General features: G+C 30.9%; 1 protein-coding gene and 1 long non-coding RNA gene across 7 annotated transcripts in view; one reads left to right on the top strand and one right to left on the bottom strand.

The window, feature by feature from the left end:
* Nucleotides 1–18,423, top strand: part of LOC142236651 (uncharacterized) — a 117,286-nt gene that overhangs the window by 88,772 nt on the left and 10,091 nt on the right. For all 6 annotated transcript variants that reach the window (XM_075307885.1, XM_075307883.1, XM_075307884.1 and 3 more), the window contains 6 exons: nucleotides 3,768–3,923; nucleotides 3,999–4,084; nucleotides 4,143–4,416; nucleotides 4,480–4,521; nucleotides 10,329–11,153; nucleotides 11,233–11,383. In XM_075307885.1, the coding sequence (XP_075164000.1) occupies nucleotides 3,768–3,923; nucleotides 3,999–4,084; nucleotides 4,143–4,416; nucleotides 4,480–4,521; nucleotides 10,329–11,153; nucleotides 11,233–11,383 (1,534 nt within the window). The remainder of the gene's footprint in view (nucleotides 1–3,767; nucleotides 3,924–3,998; nucleotides 4,085–4,142; nucleotides 4,417–4,479; nucleotides 4,522–10,328; nucleotides 11,154–11,232; nucleotides 11,384–18,423) is intronic.
* Nucleotides 513–1,356, bottom strand: LOC142236882 (uncharacterized). The gene is made up of 3 exons (XR_012722245.1): nucleotides 1,147–1,356; nucleotides 839–1,049; nucleotides 513–771 (listed from the first exon to the last, which is right to left on the bottom strand). It is a non-coding gene; the product is annotated as an uncharacterized LOC142236882 (long non-coding RNA).

Genomic DNA, 18,423 nt, shown 5'->3' with positions numbered 1-18,423 from the left:
AAGAATCACATGTAAAAATTTCCTAAGACATTTCAAAACACGAAAAACGATAAAACTCTTCAAAAATTAAAAAAAAGTACACCCATTTGATGGTTTATGGTTTTATAACTACACACAAAAAAAATTTTTTGATTTCAATCACGAAAATCGCGGATTCAATCATTTTTTTAATTGAAATGTCTTCAATCACGAAAATGATAGTATCAATCACCCATTTTGATTGAAAACTAACACGATTTTCAATTAAAAATTTAATTGACTTTTGTAACGGAATCAATTAATTGTGTGATTGAATTAATTAAAAACGTGATTGATTTTTAACATAAAATTCAATCACAGTTTTAATTGAATCAATTAAAATTTTAATTAATATCGCGACAAAAATCAATCAACTATTTGATTCATTCAGTTAAATAATTAATTGAAATTGGCTATAAATTTCAATCAAAAAATTTATATATTGCGCCCCCAAAATCGTATTTAGTTTTATTTAAAATAAAAGAAAATATGTGTTCCTTATAAAACATATTTAATATTTTATTATTTTTTGAATTATGCAATAGACAAATAAATTTGGTTCTTGTCATTTGTGTTTTGTTCTAACATAACTTACACATACAATTACTATCAATAACAACTATAGGGTGAAAAAATAGACTATATAAATAATTATCTTCCTTATCATAATAACCATGTCAGCATGTTCCTTCTAATATGTAAATGCGCCTAGATTTCCAATAAATCAGCAGCCTGTAAGCTAAATTAGTTTTTCTGAAAGTAAACAGTATAATTCGAATTTAATTTTGTTCAATTAAAAGTTAATTTTGCTAAAACTTACCTGCATAGAATATCAAGTTAAATTCTTAGTTCCAGGTTACAGATTTATAATCTTCATTTGCAGTTGTAGTCTTCTAGCATAAAAAGGTGTATTAAGGAGCTCGGTAATAATTAATTAATTTTAGTACAATTCCTTTCCAAAATTTCCAAAGACAAAAATAATGGCAAAACAATGAAATATTTGGTATTATGTTTATGATACTTTGCAAATTCTGGAAATAGAAAAAAAAATATAAATGGAAAATACATATTTTTATTATTTTCGGATATTTTTCATATTTTTAAATTCAAAAGAAAGAACTTTTTTACCATTACATAATTCAGCTCATTAGTTTATCAGATATACTGCTATCTACTTGGGTTCAAACTGAAAAAGGCAGGTAAAACAAAAATTCAATCTAATGCCAACGCTACTTCGCAACTTCAAGACCCATACCAACAAACCCACACCGCTCTTGGTTTTAAGAAAACTAGGAGTGAAAAAAATTATAATTTTAAAAGATCAATATGGTACCAACCTTTTGATTGCAAACATATTCTTGTATTCTTATATATTTGATAAAATGATGATTGACCAATTTCACGAAATAAAATTGCTCACTAAAATAAATGAATAAAAAATATATTATTTTAGTTTGTTTAATGTAAACAGGCTTCAATAGAAAACGGTATTCACATTTCACAATGTCTTACCTTCAATAAACGTAGATTGTTTTCCATTTTTACAATACCACAAAACACAAACACAGGTAATTTCTAATGCGTTCTCTCATATATTTTTTTAAACGTTTACCACGTGACCATTTGTTGTTGCACACTTTATTTATTTCAACCCTTTATTTATTTTATTTATTTCATAAAAACCTGTACAACAAGAATAACAGATTCTTATAATTATAGTACAGGGAAGTTTATCCAATGTTTGTATAATCTCATAAATCGAAACTTAAATGTAATTAAAAAAAAATAAGAAACGAAAAACTAAATGAAATGAAATGAAATTGACAATTAAATTATATGTTTGTAATGATTTTAAAAATAAAATATAATTATCAAAAATAAAAGAGAATGGCAAATAAAAAAGAAATATAATAATAATAATAAAAGATATAAGATTTGACAATATTGTAAAAATTGGTATAATTAAATTTGGGTACGGTAACAAAGATAAAATTAGAAGTGACATTAATATACAGAAACAGAGACGAGAATAAGAAGAAAAAAAAATACTAAGAAAGAAAAAAAAACAAATAAATAAAAATACAACATAGGTAACGAATTCCAAAGACGAACGGACGACACTATGATTTGTTGTTGCGTTGAAAATATTTATGCACACATTTTGAATGCAGCAGACAGAATGTCGCCAATCATGTTTTTCAATTTCCGCGAAAAACAAAAACCCAACCGTTCGTTACGAGTTACTTCCACAGACTGATCTCTCCATCACACATTTTTTTATAAATACCCATTCTCTTGTTCTCTTTTCGCTCTTTCGCTCTTTCCATTGCTCAAAATTATTCAATTTCAATCACAAAGGTGATTGGATCAATCACATGTGTAATTGGAAACAGAAAATTTTTCAATCACGTTTGTAATTGAAAATTATTTCCGAATTGATTAACAAATTGATTGAATCAATTAATATTTTAATTGGAAACGTAACAAATATCAATCATTTTTTTAATTGGTTTTTATTCGGATTTGATTAAATAATTAATTGAATCAATTAACATATTAATTGAATCCGTTTCCAAATTCAGTTAAATGTTTAATTGAAAAAAATTTGGTGATAATTTTTTGTGTGTACACACAAAAAAATTTTTTTCTGATTCAATTACGAAATTAATTGATCCAATTAATTTTTTAATTGAAATGTCTTCAATCACAGAAATGATAGTATCAATTAAAAAATTAATTTGGCAGTCAATTAAAAAATTAATTGATCCAATTAAAAAATTAATTGATCCAATTAAAAAATTAATTGATACTATTAATTTGTATGATTGATTTTTATTTCAATTAAAAAATTTGTTGATTCAATTAAATTTTTAATTGAAAATTTTTTAAAACTCTAAGATTTTAATTGGAAAAATGTTCGTGAAATTTTTTTCTGTGTACGAAATAGAAACATTTAGCAAATTCTATTTGTATATAGTTAAACTACTCACCTTAAATATTAGAAGTCATATTTACTTAATTTTTTTATAAAAATATTTATTTAAAAAACACTTGAATTTAAAAAAATGCGCTGCTTTACTCTTGTTACAACCTATTAAAAGTTTTGTTAACACTAACGGCAGTTTTTGCATAAACAGGGTTGCCAACTGTAATAATTTATTTTGATTTTTTACTATCAATATGTTCGTTAGTAAACCCCATCTAGAAAATATTAAAAATTTAAAGTTTAAAATTTGACCTTTTGCCGCTAAAATCGCGATTTGAGCCATAGTGCATTGGTAAGCCTGAAATAACGGACTGTCACACCATACATAGCCTAACCTAAGGTTCCGACAACCCCTTCCGATGTTTTATACATTCTAAACTCCCAAACCGGTGATTCCCCATCGAATTAATATGATCATCGAAATTCAACCCAGATGAAAAAAAGAGTTGACATCGTTCCGAAGTGACCCACATGAACTAAATCTAATATCAATAGATATAACCCTGAAGAATCGAATGTGCTTAATGAGATGCTAAACCTGTCCAAATCACTCTTTAATAAAGAAATTTTTCAGCTAACGATTGAGAAAGTATATCGGTCAAGTGGATGGAAATCTGTAGAAATACTTTGCGTTAAAATCTCTGTCACCATCTTCTCAAAAACCTTTTGGGTTATCTCTTGCAAACCCTATAAAATTATTTCAAATAGATGTCTTTCACACTTTATACTTATTGGTAATTTAAATTTTTATTCTTACTTTCAGTTGGACGAATTTCGCCATAGATTGTGTGAATTAATTGCGATATATATTAGCTGTAAGCTTAGACTAAATACCGATTGTGATAACGATGATGTAATGCTCATAGAGAATTCTATAGTTTATATAATGAGAAGGCATTTAATCCAAGCATACGATGAGGTACATACATACATATATGGGACAAATGGAATTTTTTGTAAGAAGAAACTAATTGCATTCAATCTATCTTAAAAGGAAGTCACACGCCAAAGTATCCTGCAAACGTTGGTTTATATACCAAGATTTTTTAATGCTCGGAATATAATGTGCAAGGTGTTTGAGTGAGTATTGATGTTTTGAAGTAAGGAAAAAAACATTAATTTAAATTATGTATTTCAGAGAATTTCTACCATTTAAACCACCATCCGAAGTTCAATGTTTACCTGATAAATTGTACATTTTATACATCATTGTCTTCTATCGATGGATGAAAATGCAAATTGATAATAACAATCAAGAATTGATTATAAATTTTGCCGAGAGCTTTATGAAACCCAGAGTTAGCTTGTGTACGAATCAACTCTATTGTCAACATTTGCCTGTTTATACCAGACATAGTACAGCCACTCGAACTATATTGAAGGATATGAAATTTTATAAGGATTTGAGAAATGTAAGTTGAGTTTATGTTTGTTTTCTTAATTCAAAGTCTAATCCATATTGAATTGTTTTATAGGCTTGTATTATTGATAATGCCTTTAAAATATCGGGTACAGTTGTAAGTATTATAAAAAAAGAAAGTTTTTTATTAAGCACCCATAAAATCTTTCAAAACAATATTTTTGCTTCTTTTTCCCACATAAAACGTCATGTCTTCACTATTTTTTTGCTAGGATTTGTTATGAGAATAAAATATAACTTTTTCGATATTTTAAAAATATTAAATATCAAAAAGTCAACGATTCAAATACAAACTTCCGCCTTTTTCCCACATAAAATGTCACGTCTTCACTATATTTTTGTTAGGATTTGTTATGAGAATAAAATTTAACTTTTTCGATATTTTAAAAATTTTAAAAATCAAAAAGTCAACGATTCAATTACAAACTTCCGCCTTTTTCCAAATTTGGAGACGAAGACTCTCGACATTAGTGAAAAATAGACTTTTTAACGTTGCGACTTGCGAATTGTAAGCACATACCTCTTTCAACTCAATTTTAACTTTTTAGTTAAAGTTTGATTGGTCGATTTTGACCAACATCAAAAGTCGTTTTGACTCGATTTTCCGAAAACTCAAAAGTCGATTAGTCGATTTTGGAGATTTCGACTTGAGAAATGTCTATTAGCCAAAAAAAAATGATTATCGACTTTTTGTCAAAACCGATTTTATCTCGGTTAGTCGAAGTCAACCTTTTGTAATCTGCAAATTCGACTAATCGAATGTTTATGTATTTATTTATTTATACGTTTATTATTCAATGTTTTACAATCGAATCTCTGTTCAACGAATATCCCATTTAGCGAAAACCCTATTCAAGGAACGTCTAACTCTGTATTTTCAATGTTAAAAAGTTTACGTTTTGTAATCCTCAACTTCGATTCACCGGTTTTTTATTTATATAAAATTGACTTTTTTGAAAAACCAAAAAACGATAAGCCGGATAGTCAATTTTCGATTTTTTGTATCCCTATTGCGGCGCTATGAATATGGGCCCCATGAAATTAGCCTAAATGAAATAAGACCCAATAAATAAGACCCAATTTGCGGAGCAACTTCTTTTTATTTTTGGGACCTATTTGCATTCTGAAAATAAACCCCAATTTCCTTTTTGGGATTGTGCTTCGTCTTCAAGTGAGCCCTATTTTCACATTCTGGTATTTGACAATAATGGTAATAATACACTCTTTTGTTGTTCTGAATAGTATTGCACTGCATCCGATTTGTTTTTTTAGTGGGCTGCCTTCAGCTAGGGCTTACGACTTTCTCCTATGGACAGAGTCCAAAGTGGGCTAACGCGAATCTAGAAATTCGTACTGAGTAACGTCAGTAAGGCTATGGTCACACTAGGCAAATATTTGACCAAATTGAGTGTCAAACATTTTTCCAGAACCATTTTCCAAATATCTGGATACGGTTTTTGGAAAATAACCCTACCATGATGTTAAATATCCAATATGAGCTCATAGTGTTGGCTGGTTTGGCTGTGGAGACGGATTCTTTTTCGATTTCTGTCAAATATTTGCCCAGTGTGACCATAGCATAAGTGTTCGTTTTCACACGGTCTTTTAAATCAAAAGCGAAATGGGCCCTAATTTTATTTTGGGGTCGATTTTCATGCTTCAGTTACATTTCGGTGGCACTAAATTTTATGGGGCTCGTAGTCAATATGAAACGTCGTCCCACATTTGTGGCCCTGTTTCATTTGAGTTTTGGGGCTTTATTTCATGGGGCAAATATTCATAGCGCTCACTATTTGTTTTATTTATTTTATTTTATTTAACTCATTTTACAACCAAGCCGAAATGGTCATATACACATGTAGTCAAAATAATAAGTACACGTTGGCATTTTTTCTCTTTTGTCCTAACTCTAACATATTTTTAATTTGGTGTTGTAACTACGTCATGTAACTAAAGTTCAATATTGGCAGCACTGATTCAATAAAAAAAAAGGAAAAAAATTATTATTTTTGTTTCCTGTGTTATCTTTGTGATGAAGCGCTTTATTTGGTTGGTCAAAAAAATAAGTACATTATGCGTTTTTATATGAAAATGTTTCAATTTTGCAAAATGTTTGTTATTGTGTTTTTAGTGGCGATGAATTGAATGCAAATAATAAAAAATTAATAAAAATTAATTACTAGATAAACCGAAAAAAGTCATTGCAGTAGAAAGGCAAAGACTGGTTTTAGCTCTTAAGAATCTTTTAAGCGATCGTTACTCTTTGTGTTCAAAGAGCCCTACAGAAAAGAAGTTCTGCGAAAACACGTGGAAAACCAAGCAAGACACTTCGAAAAACAGATAATCTTTTTGTCACTCTTCCAAAAAAAGACCCTTTCAAATCATCCAGACAAGTTTCTGCTGAAATAGACAATGTGATATCTGCACGATCTATTTGGCAGCGATTAGTGCACGATAAATTACCCGGCCGAACAGTCAGAAAAGTGCCTATACTACGGAAAAAAATTTGTAAGATGAGACTATGTCTCATCAGAAAACATTATAGGTGGTCAGGAACGGTAGGTGAGAGAAAACGGCTCAATATCCTGTGGAGCGATGAAACTAAAAAAACATATTCCGAAATGGTAGTAGTCGTAATGTTCGTTGGCCCCAAGGAAAAGAATTTCATATGCGCTTCACAAAAATGACGGCCAAGCATGGGAGCGGGAACATAGTGGTATGGCTGTTTTTTTGGTATGGTCTAGGTCGAATTTATTGCATTACTTATAAAATAACACTGTTCGAATCAGGGCTGTGGAGCCGGAGTCTGAAGATTTTGCTGCAGTCGAGCAAAATTTTTACGACTCGACTCCGGCTAAACCAAATTTTTTAAAACACTTCACATTTTTGTAACTAAGTTTTTACGCAAATTAGTTTCCATTGCGTTATTCATTCGATCAATGTACAGCATGATAGTAAATGAAAATCAACTTCCAATTACGTCTATCTTTTTATATTTCCTAGAATGTTAAACTATCAGATGGGCTGGATCGATCCATTTTAATGCCCATATAATATTATTTGAAATATTTCGAAAAATCGAAATTATTTTTTTAATTTTATTTTAAGGCCATATACCATATGTGGAATATTGACAGAAAATTTTTTCAAAGTTGTTTTTTATAGAAAGTTTTGTCAAAATGTTATTTCTATAAAAAGTTTTGTCAAAATTTTATTTCTATAAAAAATTATTCAAAATTTTATTACTATAGAAATAGTTTTTTCTATAGAAAATTTAGTCGAAATTTTATTTCTATAGAAAAATTTTATTTCTATAGAAAATTTAGTCAACATTTTGTTTCTGTAGAAAATTTTGCAAAATTTTATTTCTATATAAAATTTTGCAAAATTTTATTTACTAGACAAAATTTTTTCCAAAATTGTACGCTCACTGATACTCACTGCTAAGTCGAAAACTTGTAGAAATGACTCAAATTTTCAAAATTTTCAATGAATAAATCATAAATGCATTTTTGCGAAATTGTCTAAACAATTATAAATATTTCCCAAACATTGCCCGAGATTTTGTAGAAGTCTGATTTGAGATTTTATCAAAATGTAGATCTAAATACAAAGTTGTGCAGAGTATATTATAAACGGCCCGCCCGACTTGAGACTTTCCTTGCATTTTTATTTTTTGTTTAAGTACATAGATTTTGTAGAAGTATATACAATTTTGTCTAAATCGATGCAGATTCAAATTCAGGCATAACATATGGGAATATAAACCTTTATATAGCTCGCAACAAATTTAAAGGATTTGAGATAGTATCAATAATTTTGGTCCACAAATACATATACTGTTGGTATCTTCTCATATTATGATGGGTATTTATATCATTATTTAATTTATTAAACATTGCCCTAAATTTGAAATATAGAGTTCAATTGGCATCTAATGTGAAATTAAGACCTTTTTTTTGCACACATAAATAAATACGATACTTTATATCGATCCACTTACGGTACCCCCGCAATAGAACTACAAATTAGTGGTATTAAAATGAGATTTAGTTATATTGCCCGGAGTCGACTCTGGAGTCGGAGTCGAGCTGATGAAAAATGCTGGAGTCGGAGTTGAGCAAAATTGGCTCGACTCCACAGCCCTGGTTCGAATATAGAAATATATTGGAGAACACAATGCTGCCGTACGCAGAAGAAAACATACCTCTAAGGTGGGTGTTTCAACAAGACAACGATCCTAAACTCACTTCTCGCTTTATTAAAAATTGGTTCCAAGACAATGACATAAACCTTCTACATTGGTCTACTTAGTCACCAGACCCTAAACCCAATGAAAACCTTTGGGGAGAGTTAAAACACAGAATTGGGAATGAAACATTTCAAAATAAACAACAACTTTGGAATTTTGTGAAGATTACATGGTAATGAAAACATAGATGAAACCAGTCGCAAGCTTGTAAGCAGTATGCCAAAGCGAGTGTAAAATGTTATGAAAATAAAGTTGGATACACTGGTTATTGATAATGTAACAAAATTATGTTCAATTTAAACCAAAAAAAATTCAAGTAGACCTGTATATTGCACGATTTTGGAAAATGTACTTATTATTTTGTCCATTCATTTTTGACTCTTAAGGTGGGTATTAAGTTCGAGTTTAGCCGCTAAAATCGACATTTTTCCACGATTACTTTTCTTTAATAATCCATTTTAATGAATGCAAACATTGTGAAAATTTGTTTTGGGATATTCCCCATCAAGTTATAATGAAATCTGCAACAAAAATGTATAATTTTATGACTTTTTTTACTGATTTAGTTTTCACTTTAGTGAAAATTAGCGGCTAAACTCGAACTTAATACCCACCTTTACTTTGCCTTATTTGGATTAGCTTTTCATTTCACTTGTCTTTTCCAGAAGAATATTTACTTTTAAGTTAAATGTATGTCATTAATATGAATTATAGACTTTATTTTGGTTTCCAATAAATATATTTCTTCAATTTACCATGGAACATAAAAAAAAACTCTACTGTACTTATTATTTTGGCCACATGTGTATATGGCATTATGACACTATTGCAAACAGTTGTTTGCCAGTTTGGGACAGGGAAACAAATAACGAAAATCGACGAGTCGAACTCGGCTACTTGTAACAAACAAATTCGATTAATCGCTTTTTGTTTATTTATATTTTTTAATCGATGTTGACCAAAATTAAATTAAATCAGCACAATTGACTACTCAAAATTAAAAGAGCATTTTTTCATTAAAAAAAAACAAATTAAATTCGAAATAAAATTAAGAAATCTATTTCTAAATTCTGCTTACAGTCCCTATTTTGGCTTTTCAAATCGCTTTCTCTGTTTTTACCTAGCTTCAGTTTTGATAGATTTATGGGTATTTTTTGAGCGATTTATTTTAGAATCTTATCTCTAATGTTTATTTATTTTGTGTTTCTCATATGATGTCTTAGTAAAAGGTTTGATTTGTATGCAGAAATTCTTTATTTCACAATACAATTAGCAGTTAATCGCAATTGTATTTAGATGAGATTTAGAAGAGTAACATAAAAAACTGATTATAAACCCTAAACTGATGAGATTCCACACATATACAATAATATAACTGGTCAATAGAAAAGTCCCCAACTTCAAAAAAAGATTGGACTACCATAATTAAATCCCTATGATTTTTAATTAGCCCTAATGAAATATTTGAAATACTCGTAGATAGCTTTTACTTCTGTCCAATTTATTCAGGCAACTTTTGAAAGTTAGGTTATTCTAGTATCAATGATTTAGGCTGGGAATTTTTCATTTGACCTTACGTATATTTAATAAAATATCAATTCTATTTTCAACTAAATTTTTAATTACCATTTCCTGTTTTCTCTTTTGCCAAGAATATCTGTGATGACAATGAAGAGCATAATAATGATCAATTTATTGAAGAAAATTCGTCTGATGCTATGTCTTTTGCCCAACTATTTTCGGCAGTGAGTATAGAGGTCAACAAACCAACGATGGCAAATATTAAACGTGAAGAGTTAACCATAGTCGATAGTGTTGATTTAACTGTGGAACATGATGATGATGATGATGGTGATAATACGGCATGGAGATGTAAACAGGAACGTTATGATAATTGGTTAGAAAAATTGGTTCTGTTAGCCAAACAATATAACACTTTGAGACAAGCGAATGTAGCTCCAAATGCCATAGATTGTGTGGATGTCTCTTTGGATGAAGATGAAACACTTGATTTATTTGAGGATAATAATACCACAACTGCAGAAGTCCTCGACAGACATGGTGCTGGTATTAATCAATTACACCACACTGTGACATACACAAAAAATCTACGAACATATGAAACCAAAAAGAGCAATAGTTTTTTGGTACCATCAGTTGATGAGGATGAAGGTTTTGGCTCTTATCATAAACTAGAGGCTGGTAAACACCAACGTCTCCATCATAATAATGCTCGGTTTTATACCACGTCATCGATTAGTGCAAATGAAAAATATGAAGATAGCTTTGGTGTAGATAGCTATGGCAACTATTTCCATTCTTCATCTCCGAGAGAGTCATTAATGGAAAACTCCTATGGACCTGGTGTACCATTTTCTCAAATAAACTTAACATGTTTTGGTAATGGTGGTGGGAAAAATGGAATATCTTCTGAAAATAGACGTAATTGCAATAAAACACATGCTGATGATAATCAGGTATAAAACCCAAAATGTGCCAAACAAAATCAATACCTTACCATTATTAATTATTCCATTTTTATAATTTGTATTCTAGCTCAATTCCAAGAAAAATTTTTGTGGCCATTGTGACAGCAGTTCAATTCCAGCATATCCGTTTGACAAAAATCCTTTAGAATTTACAAGAAACCATTCCAAAATCTTTGATTATGTCCCCAATATGGAGAAACAACAATCAAAACCAAAAGGTTACCTATATTATAATAGAGATATCCATAGTTATGATAAGTTTGGTTTTTATAGATTATCTTGGATTTTACCTATTTCTTTGCATGTCTTATTATCTAGTATTGATACCAATATAATAAAAAATACATTTTCATAACACAATCCTTCATAACAATTACAACAATTTTCACACAACTCAATGAAAACAAATATATACCGCCGAAAGTTTTGCAAGGACGAATTTTAAATACCCACCATAAAATCGAAAAATTTTCTTTAAAATTTTCATTTCAAAATAAACTTTAACGAAAAGGTAGCAATTTTTAAAAGTCGACTTTTCGATATTTTGGATAAGACCACTTTCCAAATTTTGAAAATGTCGAAAACCCGAATTTTTAAAATATCAAAAAAAAAAAAAAACATACATGCTTGCCGAAATCAGATAAACAATTTCCGAGAACACAACATGGTTGCGACAAGCATGTTACTTATTTTCCGTGAAAAATCAACATTATGCTCTTGAAACATATTTATTTATTGTATTTCTCGTTTGATGGAGATATCAAAATTAAAACTAAAGTCAGCAAAGAAAATATTGACAATTTTTTAAGTTTTAATTTTAATTCGTTTTGTTCTGTTATTGTTGGTTTGTACTTCAATCATATTTGTTGTTTTGATCTCAGCTTTAAAACCATTGCGTTGACTAAACAGAGGAAAAGAATGTTTATCAAATTTATTTGGGCAAAGCCCTATAGACTGCAAGATGGTTGGATGGACGCACGTTTCGGAATTACCACATTCCTCATTAGCATCCTCTACTTGCAGCAAAACTATCAACCAATTATCAGAATAAATTCAAGCAGTTCACTAAACCCAAAGTGAACCACACTTGAGCCTTCCGAAAAAAGGTTTATGATAGCCGGCTTTTGCCGAAAAAATTTGTACAAACATATCTCTTTTTCCTTTTTTTTATACCCTACACCATAGGATGGGGGTATATTAACTTTGTCATTCCGTTTGTAACACATCGAAATATGGATCTAAGATCCCATAACGTATATATATTCTGGGTCGTGGTGAAATTCTGAGTCGATCTAAGCATGTCCGTCCGTCTGTTGAAATCACGCTAACTTCCGAACGAAACAAGCTATCGACTTGAAACTTGGCACAAGTAGTTATTGATGTAGGTCGGTATTGAAAATGGGCCATATCGGACCACTTTTACGTATAGCCCCCATATAAACCGACGCTCAGATTTGGCTTGCGGAGCCTCTTGGAGGAGCAAAATTCATCCGATCCGGTTGAAATTTGGTACGTGGTGTTATTATATGGTCTCTAACAACCATATAAAAATTAATCCATATCGGTCCATAATTATATATAGCCCCCATATAAAGCGATCCCCAGATTTGACCTCCGGAGCCTCTTGCAGGAACAAAATTTATCCGATCCGGTTGAAATTTGGTACATGGTGTTAGTATATGGTCTCTAACAACCATTCAAGAATTGGTCCATAATTGTATATAGCACCATATAAACCGATCCCCAGATTTGTCCTCCGGAGCATTTTGGAAGAGCAAAATTCATCCGATCCGTTTGAAATTTGATACGTGGTGTTATTATATGGTCTCTAACAACCATATAAAAATTAATCCATATCGGTCGATAATTATATATAGCCCCCATATAAAGCGATCCCCAGATTTGACCTCCGGAGCCTCTTGCAGGAACAAAATCCATCCGATCCGGTTGAAATATGGTACGTGGTGTTAGTATATGTTCTCTAACAACCATGCATGAATTGGTCCATAATTGTATATAGCCACCATATAAACCGATCCCCAGATTTGTCCTCCGGAGCCTTTTGGAGGAGCAAAATTCATCCGATCCGGTTGAAATTTGGTACGTGGTGTTATTATATGGTCTCTAACAACCATATAAAAATTGGTCCATATCTGTCCATAATTATATATAGCCCCCATATAAACCGTTCCCAAGATTTGATCTCCGGAGCCTCTTGGAGGAGCAAAATTCATCCGATCCGGTTGAAATATGGTACGTGGTGTTAGTATATGTTCTCTAACAACCATGCATGAATTGGTCCATAATTGTATATAGCCACCATATAAACCGATCCCCAGATTTGTCCTCCGGAGCCTTTTGGAGGAGCAAAATTCATCCGATCCGGTTGAAATTTGGTACGTGGTGTTATTATATGGTCTCTAACAACCATATAAAATTGGTCCATATCTGTCCATAATTATATATAGCCCCCATATAAACCGTTCCCAAGATTTGATCTCCGGAGCCTCTTGGAGGAGCAAAATTCATCCGATCCGGTTGAAATTTGGAACGTGGTGTTAGTATATGACCGCTAATAACCATGCCAAAATTGGTCCATATCGGTCTATAGTTATATATAGCCGATCCCCAATCACACAAAAATTGGTCCATATCGGTTCATAATCATGGTTGCCACTCGAGCCAAAAATAATTTACCAAAATTTTATTTCTATAGAAAATTTTATCAAAATTTTATTTCTATAGAAAATTTTGTCATAATTTTATTTCAATTGAAAATTTTGTCAAAATTTTATTTCTTAGCAAATATTGTCAAAAGTATTAAGATACCTTGCCATCGGCAAGTGTTACCGCAACCCAAGTAATTCGATTGTGGATGACAGTCTTCAGTTGAAGTTTCTACGCAATCCATGGTGGAGGGTACGAACTTACGGCCGTATATATTTGTTTAATTTAATATTAACTTTCGAGGGTCGGTTTATATGAGGGCTATATATAGTTATGGACCGATGTGGATCACTTTCTGCATGGTTATTAGAGGCCATATACTAACATCACGTACCAAATTTCAATCGTATCGGCTCAGATTTAGGTTAGGTTAGGTAGAGTGGCAGCCTGATATATCAGGCTCACTTAGACTATTCAGTACATTGTGATGCTCAGATTTGCCAGGTCCGGAAGTCAAATCTGGTGGTCGGTTTATATTGGGGCTATACCTAAACGTGACCCATGGTCTATTTGCAAATACCATCCGCAATACATCTATAAAAAAAACTAATTGTGTCAAATTTCAAGTCGATAATTTCTTTCGTTCGGAAGTTGGCATGATTTTAACAGACGCACAGTGGTTCCAAATTACTTTTTTTAGAAATAATTCTGCATCTTTTGAACGCATAAAGATATCAATATAGTTTATGTAAAAGCTGAGGTGTTTTCCTCTAAGTCTGCAAATTTGTGGGTCCCTAGTGGATGAATGGGCTGACCTTTAGGCGTTGAAAGTTGGTCAACTCGGTGGTACGAAAATTTGTTTTAGCTGTCAACTCCGCAATTTTGAACCGATTTCGATAATTTTTCTTTGCTGGATAGAAATTGTAAAGCTCTACAAAAAAGTATGCGTGCTTGAGCGATTATCGTTTATTAGACTACTCGTGCAAAATTTCAAGCAAATCTAAACAAAACTCTGGCTTCTGGGCCAAAATGCAGTAACACCGGATTTTATCAGTATTTTACTGGTCCAGAATGCAGAGTTTTGCTTAGATTTGCTTGAAGTTTTGCACAAGGAGTCTAATTAGTAGTACATTCAAGTGTGCAAAATTTTGGTGGAAATCGGTTCAGATTTAGATATCTCCCATATATATCTATTGTCCGATTTACACTTATATGACCACTGGAAACTAATTTTCACTCCGAGGCCACAGTTTAACTCCGATTTACTTGAAATTTTGCACAAGGAGTATATTTAATAGTATCATGAAGTGTGCCAAGTTTGATTTAAATCGGTTCAGATTTAGGTAACATATAACCCCTTCTTTGAAACCCTCAGAAATGTCACCTCAGTAATGCTGGTGACATTTCTGTGGGTTTCAAAGCTTCTCTAGGTGGTTTCACTGCAATGTGGAACGCCGTTCAGACTCGGCTATCAAAAGGAGGTCCCTTGTCATAAGAGAGAAGTTCACCAATGTGGTATCACAATGGACTGAATAGTCTAAGTGAGCCTGATACATCGGGCTGCCACCTAACCTAACCTAGGTATAACCCCCACGTTTAGCACTGGTCTAAATATAATATATTGTTGGAAAGGTATACGATAGAACTTTATTCTTATGTAATTAAAAAAAAAAATAAAATAAAAAAATTACGATAATTTGAAGTTTTTGGCGATTTTTTAAATTTTGCCTCAAGTAACATACAAAGAAATCCAACGAAAGTTACAATCGAAAAAAATATTTTTCTACACGTTAAATAATTATAAATAAATATATACAACATATTTTTGATTGCCTCAATTAGAAAATTAATTATGTTTGCGACAAAAATCAATTAATATGTACTACATCTATAAATAAATATTTTTGATCAGGGAGAAATTTTAAGATGATATAACCACGTCCGTCTAGCCGTTTGTCTGTCTGTTGTAATAGTGCTATTAGTTTTTTGTTACTCGGGTCAACTTCGAAATGGGCTACATCGGTCCAGGTTTTGATATAGCCCCCATATAGACCGATCTCCCGATTTAACTTTTTGGGTTTCTAGACGCCGAAGTTTTTATTCGTTTTGCATGAAATTCGAAATCAAGAGGTATTTTAGTTCCACAAATAGGAAACCTAACATGGTGTGTATCGACCCACGTTTTGGTATAGCCCCCATATAGACCTATCTTCTGATTTGACTTCTTGGTTATACACACCGCAAGTTTTATTCGATTTGGCTGAAATTCATAATCTAATATTTTAGGTACACAATTAGGTGTGTATCGGTCAATGTTTTGGTATAGCCCTCATATAGACCGATCTACCGATTTGACTACTTGGGTTTTTAGACACCGCAATTTTTATCCAATTTTCCTGAAATTCATAATCTATAGGTATTTTAGGTCCACAATCAAGTCTGTATCGGTCCATGTTTTTATATAGTTCCCATATTGACCGATCTCCCGACTTAACTTCTTGGGCTTCTAGGCACCATAATTTTTATCCAATTTATCTGAAATTGGATAAAAAATAGGTGAGCCTAATGTAGTGTGTGTGTGTGTTTTTTTAATAAATTGCAACTTTGTTGGGAATTAAATTTTTAAAAGACTTCGATTTGTTGTTCCACAAAAATTCTATATTCACAAATTATTCTTAATACAATACACTAACGAAAGAAGATAGTTTAGTTTCTAAAATGAATCATCGTACTTCAGCAAATTATTAAATAGAACTGAAACGCTGAAAACGATATTTCATTCTGGGAAACTATTCATATGAGATCACATTAACACTTGTACAACACTCGTTTCTGTTTTCTAATGCATTACTTCTGTAGTTTAAATTTCTTATATGATAATTAATCCCTTTCGATATATAAACAAGATTTTCACGCACAAAAAATGTGAGTTTAAAAATCAAAATTAAAGATTTTTTTGTAATTAAAAAATTAATTATTAGTTAATAATTAAAAAAAAAAAAAAAAAACTTGAAACCAAAGATTCAAAACTTTCACCATAAGTCTTAGCTCATATGCAAAGCTTTTTTGTCTTAAATCCAAAGATTCAATAAATCACATAATTACTTATTTCCCAAATTTAAGTCCCAAATTGAATGAAAAACAAAACATTTTAAAGCAAATATTATGAACTTTCCTGAAAACATCTTTTTAAATTTCTTTAAAATTTGTGTAAATTTCGTGTAATAAAATTTAGGTTGGTCTATATTTTTTTTTCAATACAGTTTCCACAAAACTCCCCACACTCCACTCTCCACTTTTTGAAAACGTCACAAAATTTATAGAAACAATGTTTTGTAAGACTAATCTTGGTTCCATACAATGCTTGGCTAGAATATACTATATAGACTTTAAAGCTCCAAATGATTTGAGCATATTAAAGATTTATTAATCGATAAAATTGACCATTATTAACTCACATCAAGTGGAGCAATAAAGTGTATTAGGATTATTATTATTTTTTGTTTCATTTACTTCTACGATGCTCGATGTTTTAATGTTAAAATACCAGAAAGCCTCAATCGATTTTGCTATATTTATGAATCCGAAAAGGATAAAATCCTTAATGAACAAAGCTTTTACAACCTTTCAAAATCAATTGATGCTTTCATGGCATTTGTAACAGATATTAAATAAAACTTCACATCACAATTCCATTTTTTTCAAAAACAACAAGGAAACAAAACTTTGGAGACTTTGGCAAAATGTTTCAAAAACTACAAAATGTACACAGCATTCAGCCAAGCTCTTTTTTTTGTCATTTGGTATGGCTGATTCTCTAACAGAATTGCTTTGTACAATTCCGTAGTTTTTGATACAGTTGCATGAATTTAATTGATTTCCAAATGACTGCTTGACTTTAAGTTTAAATAAAAACTGAATCCATTTGCTTGAAAAACTCTTTAGTTTTGAGCCTTATCGATGTGGTGGCATTGTGTTATTGTAAGAGATCATATTTCAATATCCGAATATTGATTATTTTCCTATTCAATCGATAAAGTGACCAATCATATTGATACTAATTATTTGTGGCTTCCGATTTCAAATATATGTATGTATGGAGCCAGACTGTAAAACATATGAGAAATAAACAAATACGACAATAAGATCGGCCGAGCCAAATTGTATTTAGGATGTGGAGTTTGGGTAAAAGTCAAAGGCGAATTGCCCGAGTAAGAACTAAACAATAGATTTGATACAAATTATTTCCAAAATAATAATAAATACATAACATGTGATATGAAGAATCATTTCAATACAAAACTATTTTATTTTCTATTAGACCTGCTTAATTGTTTTTAACGATTTGATATAATTTCTGAGTTTTTAAGGGAATAAAATTTTGACAAAATTTTCTAAGAAATAAAATTTTTTACAAACTTTTCTACAGATATAACTTTTTATATATTTCAATAAAAAAATATTTTATTTTCTATTAGACCTTCTTAATTGTTTTTAACGATTTGATATAATTTCTGGGTTTTTAAGGAAATAAAATTTTGACAAAATTTTCTTAGTAATAAATTTTTTTACAAACTTTTCTACAGATATA

Source organism: Haematobia irritans, chromosome 4 (genome assembly GCF_050003625.1).
Source record: "Haematobia irritans isolate KBUSLIRL chromosome 4, ASM5000362v1, whole genome shotgun sequence".
Classification (NCBI taxonomy): Eukaryota; Metazoa; Arthropoda; class Insecta; order Diptera; family Muscidae; genus Haematobia; species Haematobia irritans.
This window is presented reverse-complemented; position numbering and strand designations above follow the sequence as displayed.